General features: G+C 38.7%; 2 protein-coding genes across 6 annotated transcripts in view; both read right to left on the reverse strand.

Moving 5' to 3' along the window:
* prkcda (protein kinase C, delta a) overlaps nt 1–6,699 on the reverse strand; it is a 17,192-nt gene extending 10,493 nt beyond the window's left edge. Inside the window, exons 1-4 of one of the 2 annotated variants that reach the window (XM_034869994.1) lie at nt 6,421–6,699; nt 1,183–1,312; nt 831–1,030; nt 670–736 (exon numbers count right to left, since the gene is read on the reverse strand). In XM_034869994.1, the coding sequence (XP_034725885.1) occupies nt 670–736; nt 831–1,030; nt 1,183–1,291 (376 nt within the window). In that variant the 5' untranslated portion in view covers nt 1,292–1,312; nt 6,421–6,699. Of the gene's footprint in view, nt 1–669; nt 737–830; nt 1,031–1,182; nt 1,316–6,420 lie in introns of both variants that reach the window. The other variant, XM_034869993.1, reaches the window with a different exon arrangement.
* A 5,736-nt stretch (nt 6,700–12,435) lies between these two features.
* Nucleotides 12,436–19,184, reverse strand: part of LOC117943825 (FYVE, RhoGEF and PH domain-containing protein 5-like) — a 20,101-nt gene continuing 13,352 nt past the window's right edge. For 2 of the 4 annotated variants that reach the window (XM_034870193.1, XM_034870191.1), the window contains exons 11-21: nt 18,481–18,552; nt 18,191–18,259; nt 16,650–16,733; nt 16,279–16,358; nt 16,033–16,129; nt 15,759–15,896; nt 15,503–15,605; nt 14,889–15,025; nt 14,627–14,752; nt 14,297–14,451; nt 13,301–13,744 (exon numbers count right to left, since the gene is read on the reverse strand). In XM_034870193.1, coding sequence (XP_034726084.1) covers nt 13,708–13,744; nt 14,297–14,451; nt 14,627–14,752; nt 14,889–15,025; nt 15,503–15,605; nt 15,759–15,896; nt 16,033–16,129; nt 16,279–16,358; nt 16,650–16,733; nt 18,191–18,259; nt 18,481–18,552 — 1,098 coding nt within the window. In that variant the 3' untranslated portion in view covers nt 13,301–13,707. Of the gene's footprint in view, nt 12,597–13,300; nt 13,745–14,296; nt 14,452–14,626; nt 14,753–14,888; nt 15,026–15,502; nt 15,606–15,758; nt 15,897–16,032; nt 16,130–16,278; nt 16,359–16,649; nt 16,734–18,190; nt 18,260–18,480; nt 18,553–19,184 lie in introns of those variants that run through there. The other 2 variants (XM_034870192.1, XM_034870194.1) reach the window with 2 other exon arrangements.

Raw genomic sequence — 19,184 nt, forward strand, 5'->3', positions numbered from 1 at the left:
AAAAGTAAATAAATTATTTATTTATTAATGTATTCATTATTGGGTGATACCAGTTATGAAAGAACACTTAAAGGTCCCATGACATGGTGCTCTTTGGATACTTGTAGATCTTATTGGTCCCCTAATACCCTATCAGAAGTCTCTTTCCCAAAATTAAGCTATGGTCCAGAATTATAGCCACTAAAGCCAGTCCCACAATGAGCTTTGCTTAGTAGGGGCAATTTTGAGTCTGTAGCTTTTGAGGAGAAGGCTTTCGTTTGAAAGCCATGACGCCTCTCTCTCATGGGTGGGCCAAATTCTCCGGGTGGGCAAAGCATAGGAAGGGGAGGTAACCTTGCACCTTATGACCTAAGGAGCAAGATTCCAGATCGGCCCATCTGAGCTTTCATTTTCTCAAAGGTAGAGCAGGATAACCAGGGCTCGGTTTACACCTATCACCAATTCTAGCCACTGGGGGACCATAGGCAGGCTGGGGGAACGCATATTAATGTTAAAAAAAACTTTAAGCTTTTAACCCAAGTTTATAGTGACTTTGGTGACAACATGGAAAAGGTTACACCAGAGACAACAAAGCAACCAGATAACTACAGGAAATTATATAAATAACTGAAAAAGTCCACAAGCAGGAACAAAATAAAGAAGATCATGTTTCCATTTTAATAATTTTACCTGTATCCATTCCTTCTAGAAAATACTGCACCGCCATCATCACTTTTCCAGAAGGATGAAGATCCACCTGAACACACAAACACACAGTTTAACACACAGACAGTCTTAGACAGAAAATATCTTTTATCTTTTATCTTTTTTAAGATTCTGTTATGTCCTACCCAGAACTCAGCGCGCCCGTTGGCTTTCTTGCAGCGCTCAGCAAGGACAGACACTCCGACAGTGACTTCAGCCAGCGGCTCCTCTGCTGTCTTCATCAGCAGTACCTCCAGCACACGGCCCTCATAGATGTGGGCATCAAAAGTGGCTTTCCAAGCCGGGTACATGGTGGGTTTCCGCTGAACAAGGGTCTTACCTCTATCTAAGAAAAAGAAGATGGACAGAGAAAGAAAGGAAAGAAATATCTTTTGATGTTTTCCAGCACAGGAAATAAGAAGGAAGTGACATCTTTGTTACAGACATAACAACTTCTGTAAAAGAAAGGGTGGTGTAGACTGTCAAAGAGTTTCTCACCAGTTGTCAAGGCCTCCTTCATCTTGATTGCACAGAAAGGCGGTTCAGCCAGAGGAAGCAAGAGCCCCAAGTCGTACGAGTTAAAGGCAATCCTCAAGAAAGGAGCCATGGTGACAGGTACCAACGTCACCTGCTTTCAGAGATGGACAAACACAGTGTTACCCTGGTGACATTTATCTATAATGACATGTTACATGCAGAGCTGCAAATTGTCCTCATATCCTCATTTAATATCTTATTATATGGCATACACACACACTGTTGTTGGATATTCTGCAGCAATACTGCTGGCTCACAGTTAGGGATGAAGATATGTATTATAGGTATCTGTAGACAACACAATACACAATATTGCGTTACCAGACTACAAGATTTTAAAAGTCACAAATTAAGCTTCTCCATGTTTTCTGTCATATTTACAATTTTATAATGTTGAATTTTCATGTTAAACATGGCCAAAACAATGAGGTAAATGCATTTGAGACAAATCCCTGGGAGCTAAGATTTTCAGCTGTTCTGAATACACTTTGCTAAGTGTTACGTAACTCTAAGCTGGCCTTCTATGATTGGTCATCTGCTCCAAGTAGGCAAGACAGGAGTGTTGTTGTTTTTTAAACCATTGCGGTGTTACATTTTCCCATATAACTACATGCTAACGGCAGTACACAATGTTACCTTGGCTACCAGAGTCGTTAAATAAGCCCCAATTCAGGTCACATTACAGAAACATTTTCTGTTAGTAGTATTTGGTTTAAAAACTTTTATTTGCAATTTTTGACTGTAGAAATTGCTGCTATATTCTATTAGTGTCAACTGCTAACTAAAGTAGCTACATGGTTAAAGACAGTAAACAATGTCATCTTGGCTGCCAATGTTGTTAAATTCTCAAACTCAAAAATGGCTTCTCTCCTGTAAAACTAACTTCTTCAGAACTAATAACTGCGCCGTTTCCACCGGGAATAACAAAATGCTGCCACCCAATCAATTTAAAAGTGTGTAGGGTTGGGTTTTTACCGGTACCATTGCCTGAATTTCTTTACTTTTTCCAGTACTTTCCCTTTTAATACAAAAAAAAATATTTCAGTTGTTATAATGATTCCAAAACTATTCATCCTATTTATTTAGAACATTTTACTTTTTATTTAGAACATCTTAAACACCACACAAAATACAACAACAACAACCTACTAAATAAAATAATTCTTCATTTATTACACTGCATTGTAACTCTTGTATTTGTATCTCATTCTATGTTTATATTAATGACATTTTTTAGTTGCCTTTTAATGCTTTATGTAAAGCAATTTTTTATTGCCTTGTTGCTGAAGTGTGCTATACAAATAAATTAGCCTTGCCCTGCAACCTCTAGCCTGTCACCAGGCCAGAGTGAACACCGTTGCGCCTTTCTGTCTTAGAGGAAGTGTACATTAACTGCACCTCTATCTCGCCATTATATTAAATATAATATAATATATGTATATAGTATAACTGTAACCACACTTGTGACAGCTTTACGGTTATTGCCTTGACTCACTGTGACTTAAATGAGCTGCCGAGGCAACATAATGTTAGTTTGCTGTGTGTGTCCGAGTTGAGCCCAGCTTACTGTGAGACATGCAGAGATGACAGAGAAGCTTATGCTTACATGCCCTCAGGTACCGAAATTTGGCACAGATTGATTTAATGGGAATTGGTCCTCGGTAGTCCCGTGTAAATCTGCACTTGTGTACTGAATGGTATTGCGAGACAACGCTTCACCTCAACAATAAATATCACAAGATCACAAGGGACATCATACCTCTAGTATCTGTATTGTGAGACGGAGTGCACAATTCAGAAAATGTCACGATTCAATTTTTGATTCAAAAATGATTCTCAATAAAAAAAACTATTTACAATATGTACATGTAGTTTACTTTTCCCATATGATAGTATACATTATTACAAAAACACAAATAAATAAATGAATTTAAAAAAACAAATAGTAATATGAATCAATTTTGAATCGGTAGAGCTCGAATCGATTCATGAATGTGAATCCATTTTTTTGCACAGCCCTAATTGTGAGACCAAACAATATAAGAGAAAGAAGATAAGATACTGCTCCTTCAAATGACATCTAAAAAATAGATTTAAAGCATATTTCTGACATCCTGTCAGAAACCTGTGCACCTGCATTCAAAAAGAGTAGATGGCTGTGTCAGATACGACAAAGTGTCTTCTGTTAAAGTCAAGTCAACTGTATTTACATAGCCCAATATGAAACATCACAAATTTGCCTCGAGGCCTAACAACGTATGATACCCTCTATCCTTAGACCCTTGGCTGAGATAAGGAAAAGCTCCCAAAAAAACATTTTACAGGGAAAAAATGGGAACCTCAGGGAGGGAGTATTATATGTTGTGTGTACAGAATAGACAAAAATAAAACTGTAAACTTGTACTTGTTCTCACTTAGAGACATTTCTACTGAGTCACACCCACAGAGAGGAGGGAAACAAATCATGTTTACACCTCTGTCAACAAGACCTGTTTTTGTGTGGAGAACTATGGTGGGTGTTTTGTATGTGATTCCAAAGCTGGCTGTTGGGGGTAAAAACAACAAAAACAACAACAACAACATAATGTATCATATCATATGACATGTTGTATAGTGTTGTATGAATGTTTTATGTTGTATTTCCTATTGGTCCAATGTGACCATTTTTATTTCTGACTTTTTTTGGTGAAAAAAGGGTTGTGTTAGCAATAGCCTACTTTAGGATGTTTCCATTTCTAGTAAGAAAGAAAAAAAACATTTTGAAAACATAATTTTGGGTTCTTGTGATGGGCATTTATCAGTTTTATGATTGATATCTGAGATACAGACCTAATGATTTAGTTATTGAAAAAAACTCTACACACTAGCTGCATCCTTGCGCGTGTGAGGTGAAATATACGCTGATAGTGACATAGTGGAGAGAGCTCAATGTCATCCTACTGGGCACTAGCTGTTGCATACACGATTTACAGTTTGCATAAGCTTGCATAAGCTTACAACCTCAAATTTTTCAGTAGCAACCATGCACCACTAAATGCTGTTCAGTATGTGCAATGCAAAGGGTGACGCCCATCAATCTCACATGTTGGCCAGGCACTTCAGTCACACTCATGCTGTCTTGCTTGTTTTGTCTTCACCACTATGTATAAAATACAACCACAATGTCAATGTGCCCCCAAATCATTTAAGCTTCTGCTACTACTGTGTAGTTTCTGAAAGGTTGCAGCTGCAAGAGTGGATGTGTTTTTTCTGTACGGCTGAGCGAGCCTCAACATGTCGCTAATCTAAATACAAGCATGCAGCACCACAGTAGGCCTAGCTGGTATTCACAATCCTGAACCCATAACCGCGCGCAATGAAACCAGAAACGTAAGACCCAGAAAAAAACACAGGGAAAAAAAAGTTCACACTAGGAGGAGAGGGTGTTGAATGGCCATATTCATTACTGACACGCTGCCGCTTTGAGCTGTGATGTCAGGATTTTTGGAGTTAATCAATAGCGAGCACACTGTGTTACTGAGGGCGGTAGTGATTGATTACCTAGCAAACTGTTCATGTGCAGTTTCGATTTGTTCCATCTGTTAAATTCATTAGTTATGTCCCATGCACCAGTATACTGTAACAAGAAAACTTCCAACTAACCTCCTGATATTCATTTTATACAACCTTCCTAAGTTCCTGATACCCGCATTAATGATCAACACAAAAGTGTGTTTGTACAAGTACTACTAGTCTGAAAGTTAAATTAATATATTGCTTCACCCAGAATCTGGGCTTAGAGGTTATATAAGCACACTAAAGAAATACCTGTGTTTGTGTGCTTGTATTTGAACATCATATCTTAAAAAATGTGATAAACAGCTAAAATAACAGGTGTAGGATGCATGGTGTATAATACAGTTGTAGTAGATGTCAAGCCTCAAAGCAGGAGACTGCAGCCTAAACTAACACCACAATCAAGTTATTGGGTAATTATTAAGTTATTATTAAATATATGAATTCAGAATCAAGATCAAAAATACTTTTTTGAGCCCCAAAGGGAAATTCTGTATTTTTGAATTATTTGATTTATAAGGGAAGGAGAAAAGGGATAAGGGAATAGTCCCCTACCCTTGCTCCACTGTCAGAAAAAAGGAGAAGTACAATACAGAAGAGGAGAGGGAGCTTGTACAGTGAACTGCTATGGATGTAATTAACACCTGATAATGTAAGCATTACATACATTTTGCAATCTAGCTACATTAAACTACACTGCTACTCTTGATGATGGAAACATGTCCTCACATGTAGCCTACTCCTCTGTCACACACACGTACACACACGCACGCACAAAGATTTTCTTTTTGCAGCATTTCTGTCTCTGAAGGATGTGATCGATGGCACGTTTCAAATGTTACATCAAGTCTTAGAAGGCAGCGACCGTTTGAGACCAGATTCTCTGTATGACACTGCCTACATGTAAGGCTTTATTTAAAACAGACTCCCCTTTATTTGCTGTCCAGACCTGCCCGCATTCCTTCTCACACCCAGCGTTACAACGTAGGTCTATTCTGTGACCCGTGGGATTATGTGACCTGAACTGGTATTCTATTGCCACCATGGCCACACAACTGTTTACTATAGCCAACAGTGCGTTCATATCTTCTTAAGTGACCCCACTGTATTAAGATCGGGTCAAAAAATGTGGCAAGTATCGACCAGCAAGTCACCTGTCAATGTTTGATCAACGAATCAGTCATTTTTTTTCCATAGTGGACCCCGTAGCGCCATCAAATCTGATATGTCACAGATTCCGTCGCACCATTTTAGTTTTATTAATTAAATTAGACGACGCTATCCTAAAAAAGTTGGAATTATAACGTTTTTTTTCTATCAGAACGTAACGTCAGTAACATTAGGGACAATGTTTCTGAGGGCTTTAGAAAATACATTGTGTTAACGTTACTACTGTAAATCAACGTACGTTTTCAAGTAGACAAACTAAAGCTTATACGCGTGAATTTAGCTAACCTATTCCTGTAAAGAATAAGCTAACGTCAGCGCCAGTCACGATTAAACTTCTTCGATTCCGTTAGATGGAAGAAGAATACGAGGGGGGGCATTTTGGGGTTCTTTGACTAACTTTTTTTCCCATCTCCAGACGTTAAGGACCCTAACTCTAGTGAAAACCTCGACAAAAAATAATAACATCAGTCTCACCTTGTCCTGCAAACTCTGTGCTGCTTCTTTGTTGCCGCAGCACGACGAAAGTTGCTTTCTCTTCCTCTCGTTTTTCGCTCTGTGATTCCGTCGATTGAGGAAGTGTATGTTAGCGCGCGCTCGCAGAGGCTTTTCGGCAAGCTGTGACGTTTAACACACACAAACACACGCACACACACACACACACACACACACACACACACACACACACAAACACACACACAGACACACTCCAGTAGTAGCCGTAGCACCAGTAGTTTCAATGCACCTAGTTGCCCTATTTTGAATATAGGTCCGTTATTATAATGCATTTTTCGTTTTTCCACATGAGTTGGAACATTCACTTGTCCACAACGCGCAAATATGTTTCAGCCATACACATGCCATGTAAGCCCCCTTGGTTGATTTAAATATTGATGATGTGTGTTCGTGCAAATCTGTTGATCACCTCAACTGGGGGAAAAAAATGCCCATGCATCTAACGTTATGTTGCCTAGATAAAGATCTGAATTGGTGGTGATGAGTGTGTCCTAGATTCTAGTATATCTATGTGGGGAAGAATGGTTTTCTTTACAGTTAGAAGTCGTGTGGCAGGGGGTGGGGTCACGTGACCGGTAGGCTGCGGGGGTAGTTTTGAGGTTTTGAGCTAGGTTTTTGCCGGTGAGGAGGTGGCAGATTGGCTTGTGCAGCCAAAGAATCTTTTATAGTTCTAAACAAAAACAATTAGCCTACGCCAAATTATCCATCCTTTGTTTATTTTCTGCCTGCACTCACCCCCTCACAAAAACATATATGTTTTTTTTCTTCAAATTTCATAATTGTGAAATGTTGGTTAATGATACGTTACTGCATGGAGAATGGAAGATACATGCAAAGTGAGTCATAATGAAATGTTTAGGTATGAGAATGTATGTGCTGTATGCTGTGCTACTGCAGTGCAAATTGAAATGTAAAGTAAAACCTGTCAAGAACAGGCTGACTTAGCACAGGTGTGTCAGTGTTCCCCTCGCCTTCAAGGGCTTACATAATAAGCAAATTGTGAGTCATGGTAGACACAGGATGTCTGCAGTAGAGACTTGTGTGTGCAATAAAAACTTCATTGCCTGGCTGCTCTTCTTCTCTGACTCTGACAGATGCACATTCAAAGCTTGAGGAACCCTCTCCTTCTGTTCCTCCTCTAGCGCACACACACACACACACACACACACACACACACACACACACCAACTGATCCACTCGTGGGATGTATAGCCTATAGAACAGGCAGATGTTAAATTTAGCATATAGAGTCTGATGAAAATCCACATAAAAACTCCCTATGCATGGAGTTGATCCATGTGGCTGTATGGAGAATTAGAGAAGTGGAAAAGTAAAGAGAGTTGTTAGAAAACCCCTCTCAGTCTCTTCCCCGCCTTCTGTCTTTATGTGAGGAGTTTGGAAGTTTATCAGGCTTTGAAATTAACTGGTCAAAGTCTGCATTTTTTCATTTAAATGATTCTGCTTGCAATTCAACCGCAATTAGCGTTTTCCTTGCTTAAATCAGATTATTCTGCTGTCCTGAACAATGTTCTAGAAAGATGGATTGGTCTCCCCATGTCTGTTCAAGCCTGTATCTCTGTGGTCAAAATTATGTTTTACTCCTCTGTAAAGTAGCTACAGAAGAGGAAGGAGGATGGTGGCTTTCCAGTTCCCAACTTTAAACAGTATTTTTAGTCCTTTGTGTTAAGACCCCTGCTCACCTGGTTTGAATAAGATACGTCTGTTTGCTGGTGTGTGTTAGAAAGTGCTATGACAGAACCTTGGTCACTCCATAACGTTCATTTTGCCAATATCTCTCATCTTATCAAAACTTGGAGATTGGTTGAAACGTATTGTTGTGTATAGCATGTAACTGGCATACACTTTCCCTATTGTTCAACAACACAGCACACAACACAACACACTAGAGGCTTATGACAGCTCCACAATGGGAACAGAGGTGGGTTATCAATAAGACATTTTAATGAGGTTGGCTTGTTTACTTTTTTGGACTTACAAAACACATTCAGGCCACCACGTTCCTCATTTTTCTTTCTCCTTCAATTAAGATCAGCACTCAAGGCATACGGTGTCCCAGACAGAGATCTTTGCCCATCCATCCGTAAACTATTTACTGAGCTGCCAAAAAACCTGTGGTGTGGTATCCAAGCTTGGTTTTCAGCTAAATCTGGTCGCTCTGGCCTCCCTATTGAGAGGGTCTGAGAATGCCATTAACCGGACCTGAGCATCAATTTTTACTGTTTAACATTCCAGAAGTATTTTGCAATCCAGACCATCAGCATATTCACTACAATTTTCATTCACAGGACACATCGCACCCCTGTGAAAATGAGTCACCTGATGGTTATTAACAGTCCTTTATGCACTTTCTGCCTACTAAAAGCCATGATCTGGGCTTGCTCTCCTGTGGGTCAGTTCTGGAACAACATTGCTTCCTAAATGTCTGCCTATGTCAACAATACTGTATCTGTTACTACTGTGAAACTGTGTTTTGATTCTGAACGATTTGTCAGCCCCTAGCTTCTAAAACGTGCTGTAATTGCTGAACTTACAGCTGCTAAGAGAATGATTGCAACACGTTGGAAACCACCTCATGACTTTTTTTTCATGTTCATGGACCCTCTCCTTTTTTGGATGTCATGTACTGTATATGAAGCGCTCTACGGCTTGCTTGAATGGAGTTGCACAACAGACTTTGGACTCTTGTCTCAGCATTGCTGAGTCCTTGAAGTCCATGTTGTAGACTTGTGCTTTTGCCCCCTTGCCTCTGTGTTTGGTCTCTTGTGTCTTGTGTCCCTCTCTCTGTGAATGTCTTTTGTTTTGTAGTTTGTTTGCGTGTGTTTGTGTGTGTCTATTTTTGTGTGTCTTGTTGGTGTTTGTGTTTTTGTTGGGTTTCTCCTCTCCACATCATTCCTCTTTGTGTTTTTTTTTTTCATTCCTATGTCCCAGTGTATTGTTTTTTAATTGTTTAAATAAAACAAAAATATTTGATCACAAAAAAATAGAAGTAAAGAGAGTTGCAAAAATAGCAACTCCACAAAGAAAGGGAACAAATCTACACCTCGCCCACCCTGTTAACGCTGCACTGTTTGAGAGTCACGCATAGAGGCAAGTCTCTTAAATTAAAAAAAAATAAAAAGTAGGCAGCAGCCATTTCAGCATCTCTCGATAGCAATGATGCTACTACAGAAAATACTGACTCTTAAGCCACAGTTTATGTACATGACTCCATGTTGTATTTTATGACATGACTATAAAATGTTCAGCCATCAGAAAACATGGTCTCTTAGGAATGATTCAACATTCTGGGATGTCACACTTATTCGATGACAGTTTCATTGATGCCACCCCAAATGTCAGTGCTATGTGCAACAATTTACATTTATCAATCGTTTTGTAATGCCAATGTGTGAAGATTCTTATAATGCATCTTAAAACCTGAGGCCTGTGGACTGCTTTTGAAGTGACAGACTAATCTAAAGGATGTGACATTTATGCATTGTCCCAAGAATGAGAGGCCGCCTAGGACAGAATTGAATACTTCACTTGCACATACATAAACTCTTGCAGCTTGCACAATTAGTTACTTTTGTATTGCCTGTTTCTTTCTTATAACCATTTCTTTTGAGCACACTAGTTGGAGGTCCATAATAAAAACAGCATAGCACCTGGAGAAGAGCTATTAGAGTTGTATAGGGGAGATGGCCTAATTGGACATTACCGCTACTTGCCATTTCATTGGGAATAACATGGCTTTGTTAAGATTACTTATTCCTTAGTGTACATAATATTGAGTATTTTGTTTTGTTTAATGAAGAGTTAAGTCTACATATTTTTGGAATAAGTGTTGTTAAATTCCCCTTTGGTGTCAAACCTGGTCTGATCAGCCAGTAGGCTATATGTGTCCCCTTTGTTTCATGTTTGTGGGGTCAGGTAAGTTCTATGCTGATTTGTTTTGTTATGCGCTTTAGTTACATTCTGTTTAGTTGACCTCTTTTATGGGCTCTGAACTTGTCTTCATTTCTGTTGATTCATATTTTTTCCTATTTTGGGTGACTAACCCCCCCCCCCCCTTTTTTATTAAACATATCAGTGACTCCATGTGCCTTGCTGCTTGGTCCCTCACATGCATCCATATTTACTTCAGTTGCCCATACATGCATACTTCCCTTGCATATGAATGCATAACGTGTGAGTATGTGTGCATAAGTATGTATGTATGTGCATGGGATTGGTTTTTAGGGTTAATGGTGGACCACATAAACACATGACTTTGACTTAGGAGGTTGGGTTTCAAGTCCAGTCAGTAACTTAAAAACAATTTGACTTATTTCAATTGACTATAACAAACTTACTCTTTCCATCCAAACCATGATCTTTTCTGACCTGCCGGTCCTGCTGACTTGTTTACACTTGTTTATACTCTCTGTGCAGATACATTAGTTGCTGATGACAGAAGGGTCACAAAAAAGGAAAACACAATGTAGATACCATGTTTAGACAACAATAATAATACATGTTGAGTAAAGGTGCAGACTGTACAGAAGGCTGTGTTTTTCTGTTTGTCCATTTGAGGGATAATGGGCTATTTAAAGCTTTAGGGGAGGTGGAAAAGGTGTAACATTGACTTCACAGTGTAGGCTGCAAAGAACTTGCAAAGTGGGACATAGGAGTGTGTAACTCTATTCATACAGCCTCTTCACATCTTTTTTCTCTTCCTCTCCCCATCTTTGAAGGGTGCCCAGAGACACAAGACAAGGTGCAAACCCAGAAATGTCAACCCAATGTCAGGTGGATACGGCTATTTTCCTGTACGTCCTATTTCTCAGTCTGTTATTTAAATCTCCAGCTATTACGTAATAGTCTTTCTTTTACCCCTAAGGATTTGCCGCCCACACAACATTATGAAAGACGAGAAGGCATCAACACAAACGCTGCATTTCCTTCTCAGACTAAAACTGAAAATGACCAGAACCTTTGTCATGAAAAACTGTTCACACAACTCTGCTGTTTGAGCATCACGGGTAAGTAAAAAGCCATAGATGAGGAAGTTCAATTCAAAACAATATTTCAGCTTCTTTGGCATCAACTGTAAATGACTCTTGAGGCTCAGCACATGGAACAGAGCTACATGCTTCCAACCTTATTGAGTAGGCTGCGTGTGTTCAATTGATTATTTGCTTCTCTCTGCATTACTTCTACCTGCAGTGCAATGGAAGTAAGCTCGGATTATGACACGGTTGCTGCCCCACTGTTTTATAAAAGAAAAAAGCCCCCCAGCTAGCTTTCATCACTTGGTTTTGTAAATCATTAGCACATAGAGGGTCATTTAAAGTGCAACTGGTTTTTTCCAGTTTTAGTCTGGTTTACGTTTCAACCAGCAACAAGTCAACAATTTCCTGTTTCTTGTGGTGACCAGAAAAATCATACGCAGAAGTGTGGTAAAAATACAAACATGAAAGCTTTTTTTGACATGGGCTGACAAATAACACTTCTGTATTCAAGCAAACTGGGTATTTTAACCGATTTGTTCTGGAATTTTGGCAGCTAGCCTGTATTAGTGTTGTATAAAGATGACATCAACTCAGCATTGCACCACTGCCAGTTAAAAGAGAGAGGTTATTCCAGCAGCAACAAAGAAAATAAAACACAACTAAGATTTAATAAAAGAGTGAAGCGACAGAGGAGGGAGAAAACAGAATTGGGGCTAGTGAGGGAGAGCAGAGTGATGAATGATCTGTCTTCTATATAGGACGAGGTGCCTGCAACTTTTCAGGAGCCCCAGAAAGCAAAACTTTCTGCAATATGATTCTGGGTCAGAAAGCCTCAGGGGGAGACAAGAAGCAGAGCAGGCTTGGCCTTTCTTTGGCCAGACTGGTCTATGCATCACTCAGTCCCCATGTCGTCCTGGGAAGCTCAAATTGTTATCTGAAACCATTGCCAGCCTGGTGTTTTATCAGATGAGAACACACATGGACTACATGTCAGTGCAGACTCATGTAGGGGCAAACAGTTCATTAGCATGGCAGCTATTGTTTTCATTTTCAATATTTTTACTGAGCTCCATCAACAATCAGCATCAGCACAGCAAAAGGAAGTCAAATGCAGCCTGTTGTAATGCTTAGTCCACCTGCCATCTAGAGGACATGGAGAGGATTTAGAGAGAAAAAAAAACAGACAGACCATTTTCTATACTTGATTTTGTATTTTTTATTCTAGCTTAATAAATCATCAAGTACAGTACAAAGTCCAAGACACCAATTATACATCAGTGAAATCAGTCCAGGGGTAAAAACTGTGCACAACTGGATGTGGAGTCTTTATACAAATTAAAATTTACATCATTGTTTTGTGTGGATATTTATAACAATAAAGACGTAATTGTCAACATTTAAAAAGTATGTAAAGTAAATTAAAAAAAGTTAAGTATAATGGCTGAAGCTTTTGGCGTCTATGATGAATTTTCACTCATATTTCAGGTTGATTCCTTTTTATGTTAGTGCAAAAAAAGGCATAAAAACTGTTTATTCACTGACAGGATTATTTCCAACAACGCAGTGAACGGAAAAGCTACAGATTATATACATTATATTTATACAATTAATCATACAGCCTGTGCTTCAAAGTATTAGTCATAGAAAAACCTTTAATCCAGTGGATGGACACATGTTGAAATAAAGGCATAACTAATTAATTTTTCACTGAAGATCTGGCCATTCCAGATTTGGCATTTTTAAGGTAGGTTGAAATGGGTTACTATTTTTTAGCCTCTCTGGAAACAACAGTACAATGACTGTGGTTAAAGTGTATGTTTGTCCAGTTTTTTTTAAATATATTTTTAAAATGTTTAAAATGTAAAAAAAAAAAAAAAAGTTAAAACCATAGAATATCTTTCTTTTCAAAATATATATAATGTTCCCCATGCTTTGGAGCGTCTGCGGGGAAATCAGGTCACATCAATGTAATGCTCCTCACTGGCAGGTATTTGGGCCAACGCATCACACCTGCTGTAACAGCAGGCAGGGGACACTGGAGGTTGGCAAAGTAGGTAATTGTGTCCCCTTTCAAAGAACACAATGTCTTCTTTTATTCAGTCCAGACATACAAGTTACAACTTGCAGATATATTGTACATACGTACTGTATATATATATATATATATTTACTCTCCATCTTTTGGTTTTACAGTCTGTAGCAGAAGAAAGGCAGCTGACTTCTATATTAGGGAACTCACCAAGAGTAGCTGATCCTATAAAACTGTGGCTTCCTCCATGGCATTTACCCACCTGTATGAGGAGAGGATTTTACATTAGGAGAAAACCAGAAAGAACTTCAGTTGTGCTAAAAGATTAAATTTAGTCTGCTTTGTTTAAACACAACCAATTATTTGCCTGCTGGCATGACATATAGCTCAATTATTAACTGAGCTAATTTTATAGTTTGCTCCTGAATTTGAAAAATGATTGTATTTTTGTCCCATAGGAGCAAGTTTCACTGACTTTTCTGTTTTCGTAAACTCTGCATTCTGTTCAGCGAAAACACTAAAACTCCAAATTTGGAGTTGCTTATGTTTCCACTTGAGACCAGTCAAGTCAAGGACTACTTGGTTGTCTGTGGGTCATGGAAAACTATCCAATCTTGGGCTTTTAAAAACACTTTTGGGACCAACTGAGTAAAGTGAAAAAACTTGACTGTTTTTCTTAGTTGCTTTTTATAGTTTTTTACCAGATGGCTATTTATTTGTAACAACTCTGTAATTCATCAGACTAATATCCAATATCTAAATTGTCAATCTCTAAACATTTTGAAATTAAATATCAAGGAGGTATGCTTCTCACCTTTGAGCTGTGTAGTTGTCCTCAGCTTTAAAGGAGTAATACAAAGTGTTTTTGTGGTAAAGCTGGAAGACGTTGGACTCCTCCTCTCCTAGCTGCTTGTCAGGTAGCTTCACTGTGAAGCCCAACAGAGGTAAACTCTCAGATGCTACTTTCTCCTGCAGACATAAAATAATAATCAGGGAACAGAAATGGATTGTAAGATACAGTGACGTAACTATAGGCATTTCAGTACTTTTAGTTATGATGGCTTTAGACCTCTCACAGTGTCAAGTATGTCCAAGTGTGAATATGTGCTGTTCAGGTTAAAGGGGAGTGCATGTTTCCCCTCACCTCTTGGGCTCGGTAGGTGTAAAGCACCTTGTCTCTTAGAAGGAACCACAGTCTCTTCCAGTTCCTCTTGCTCTTCTTGCTGCGCTGTAGAGTGCCACTAATGGATCCCTCCTCTGACACTGTCACCTGCACAAAACAGAAGCAGGAGGGAACTGATAACTACCAACGTTACTAACAAAACATGGCATAGCTGTCATCTGCATCAACTATTCAGTTTTCTGCACTGTGAAGTGAACATGGCCCTCTCATGTCTCAGGTGTACCTGGGTGAAGGAAGCAGTGCCTTTCCGATGTCTCCAGATGTTGTGAGGATGAATGTTTTGGAACACAGCAGAGAGAGGACGACTGGAGTGGTTTGGTCGAGGGCTGTTCTTACCTGACAGCGCAGACACATCTGTCCCTGCAGATAAGTACAATTTATTTTTAACCGCAGGACAAGGACAAGACTATGACACCAACAAAGTAAAATGCCGGGTTAATTGGACAACCTTGGTGCCTGAACAAAACTGCAGCAGAGGCTATTTACAGTATATGTCGAATCATTTACATACATTTACAAATTGAGGATATAAATGAGTAACAATGACAACCAATGTGCTGACTATTCTTTGAAAGATCCACATTTTTTTGAATAAAGACAATAAAAGTAAAAGTTTCTTTTTTAATTAAACCTTAGCTTCAACTTTGCAGTTTTCTGTATATTACATGTATAGCACACAAACTGGAATGTAATCTCCCAACCCAAGTGTGCAACACACTTAATTCAGTCCATTGTAAGTGAGGCAGAAGAATGACAATATTAAATGTATGGGTTGTTAGATTGTCTTTTAAAGTGATTGATGAATCCTAAAAATGCATTCAAGCAGAGATTTCCCACCTCTCTTCTTTAGCTCCTTGTAACAGTGATCACACACTTTGGCCATGCGGTCTTTCAAGTATTTCAGTGGATATCTGTTCCTGGAGCAGCTCCGACAAACAATCTGTGTCAAACAACATACATTTACAACAGGCATATTAAAAAGCACGCACACACATTCAGCACACTCAACGCTCTGGTCAAAGACACTAGCTGTTGCATCCCATAACATATGTTAAAGTACTATTAGACCACATTTTATTTGTGTGAGACTCACTCTTCCGCAGCCATGGCAGTGGTGTTTACGGAGAGTAAGGCTAAAATCTGAGGTGCAGTTCATGCACATCATCACTTGTGAGACTGGAACAAGTGTAGGTGCTTTCTCTCCTAGAGTCAGCCGCAGACGATCTCTGGCCTGGAACAAACACACAGAATCAGAAAAACATACTAAAACACTGTGGAAATGAATGACAAAAACTTATAACATTAATCTCATTTGGTTTGGGGGAGGATAAACATGACTGAGGAAAATGTCATTAGAATTTGCTCACTTCTCCTGAGCAGCTGTTGAATGGAACAGATCCCCTGGCATGTTCAATCACAGTGCGGCTTAGAGTGTAAAACCAGTCCTCTCTTTCAATGAAGGAACTGCAAATAATATGCACGAAATCAAACTATTAAATCAATTAAAAAAATAATAAACACACTATTTTTACTACTAGTTAGTTTTAATGTTTCATCATTGCCATTATTAGATATTAGCCATTATTCAAGCGGGACACCGTACAAGGACTCACCCTGCAGACAAAGTGATAGAGATGTCTGTTCCTTCAATCCTCAGTGCATTTTGGACATCTTCCATGATTGGTTTATTGACCTGGGAAATCATTAACATCATAAATCAAAGACCAGAAAGTAAAACTTTCCAGTCTGAAAGTTTAGAAACAGCATATTGTTTTCCATTCTCACATTCTCTGTAAACTGCCAACCTATATTAAAAATAATTTAATAAAAAATATATATATTTAAATTTTTCAATACTTTCATGGCTGTAGCTTTTACAGTAGTGAATTCCAGCTTCTTTTGCACATCAATTCCTATGGCATTCTAAAGGAAAAACATGGTTAAAAATAAAAGAGATTTTGGCGACTTAATTAATGACTCTGACCTTCAAGCCAGTGAGTGGCAGTGTATTCTTCAGTCTGTATTTCCCATCCTGCTGAGGGTAGGTGTACAGCAGCATATCATTCATCTAACAACAGACAGAGATAACGCTCATAATTCACAGTAAATCTGCAGAACAGAGGACACGTTAAAAGATAAAATAAATTGTAAATTGTAATTTCCCTACTGGGGATCAATAAACAGTATAAATTATTAATTATTATTATTATATAAAGGCAGAATAGTCCAGCACAGACTTTATTATTCAAGTATGTGCCACAATTCTCCACCAGATGGAACTCTACTACAAAACTTGACTTCTCTGACTTCACAGTTGATTCACATGATGGGTAAAATTCACAGCAAACTGTGTGCATTTTTTCTCTTATTTCTGATAAGATGGCATACAGTTACACCATTGTCCACTTCACAAAGCATTTATTTTAAGTCCATTCCGAATAAAAATCTTCTTATTGTGGATGTTTGAGCTTCACTGTGGCAGAGCAATTGATATGAGAAGTTCGACACTAGAAGGCTGTTCTCATATTCATACGTCAAAGGGGGTAAGTTTCTCTGTGTAGGGGATCTACAGTATGGATTCAAAACTCCTACTTTGAATTTCTATGATCATACATGAATGTGATACTTCCGTAACAAAAACAAAGTACTTGAAATCAAACTGGATTGTTAACATCATCATTTGTCCAATGTGCGTTTGAATACTTATGAGGGAGGCAGCTCCTGCAGACTTTGTCTCCCACATTAATAATAGCTGATAACATGTGATCAGCGTCAGGGTGGATAAACTAGCAGGATAAAAGCAATGCAGCGATGATGATTACCAACATTCCTCCAGAAGATACATTTACGAGCTTTTTTAGTGTCGAGCCCAGACCACAAATTTCAAAAACGCCACAGGAGGGAAAAGGAATGATGATGCTCTAAGAATAATTTGCAAAGGCGTTTCATTTTCTAATCTCTCTTGATTATAACATTTCAGGGCAACCTTAATCTTACGATTTTTATAAACCGAATGCCTGGTGCAGTTTCTCCTGTGCATCTTTGACTCTCTCTTTTTCAGCTGTCTATACAATGAAATAAATGACATTGTTAACCTGGCTGTGACAACTGGTGAAAAATTACTAAAATAACATCGTGACTTAGTTTATACATACAGCTTTATCGATTATATCCTTCTAACCAAAAGGAAAGGTGCTGAAGACACATAAAACTAATATTTAACTGAAAAAATAAAAGCCATAAAAATGAACAGGTGCACACGAACAGGGAACTGGTGTTGACCTTCCCTGAGATGTCAGTAAAAAACTGGTACAGGAAGTCAGCATTCAGAAACATCCTGCCAGGAAACCCTGCTCTTATAACTCAGTCTGGACATAGAAACACAGCAGACAGAAAATGCATGACTCTACATTTTAACTTACTGTGGTTACATCATGAAGCAAATATAACGATGATAAAACATAATATGACTACAGGTACACGTATCTGTTAACTTAAAAACTATAAACAGGAAGCAGATTTTACCAAGAACAGATGGCGGGGCTGTTGACTCTTCCTGCTGACCCTCATCAGGGTGCCCTCCTTCACAAAGACCTGATTAAAAAAATAAAAAAAACATTTACACCAGACCAAAGGGACTACTTCACAAGTCATCTGAACATGACACCCAGAGGGCATCTGCGATAATTAATGCTGTTTTAAAACCGGGCCGGCTGGGGATTCCCAGCTGAATGATTGTGTAAAGGGCAACACAGGGTGGTGCAGGGCAGACAGGGTGGGATGGCAGAGAAACAATGCTGTTATCAGAGTCATACCCTGCCAGGCTGCAGCAGGTCCCGCAGGCCACGAACACTGTACTCAATGTTGACCAGACGCAACAAGTTCTCCTGAGACACAAAAGAGAGTCCATTACAAGTCATTTTCCGGTAAACCCCAAACTATTATCTTCTGCTTGGCAATAACAACTCCCTTTGTTTTAGACAGGCTAAAGGGCCTCTATTTAACTACCTAACTAGCTAACATGCTAATGTAGATTCATCATCTCAGTTGAATGTATTAGCGTGCTAACTAGCACTTGCTAGTTAGCACTAAGAACCAAGGAGAGCTGTCGTCAATGGGAATGTAATTGGTTTTTGGTCATAAATCTAAGTATTGAACAGATCATGGTAATAGACTTATAGTTGTGGAAATATATCACTCAAAACCACAAATGGGAACTTTGGGACCATGAATGTCTGTAACACATTTCATGGCAATCCATCCAATAGTTGTTAGATAGAAAGGTTGGGAACCACTGATCAATGCCTTAATAGTGTGAAACAATAAGAATGAAAAATGTTTATAGGTGTCTTGACTTTGTGGGCCAGAGCTCAGTATCCTGAAAGCAGATTCAACTGCTAAGTAAAGATTTTGATTTATATTTATATTCTAACATTAGAAACAGTGGAAAAGGTTTTAGTAATATAATAATAGATAACGAGTGAAAATGCTCTCATATATATATATATATATATATATA

The sequence above is a fragment of the Etheostoma cragini genome, chromosome 4 (genome assembly GCF_013103735.1).
Source record: "Etheostoma cragini isolate CJK2018 chromosome 4, CSU_Ecrag_1.0, whole genome shotgun sequence".
Classification (NCBI taxonomy): Eukaryota; Metazoa; Chordata; class Actinopteri; order Perciformes; family Percidae; genus Etheostoma; species Etheostoma cragini.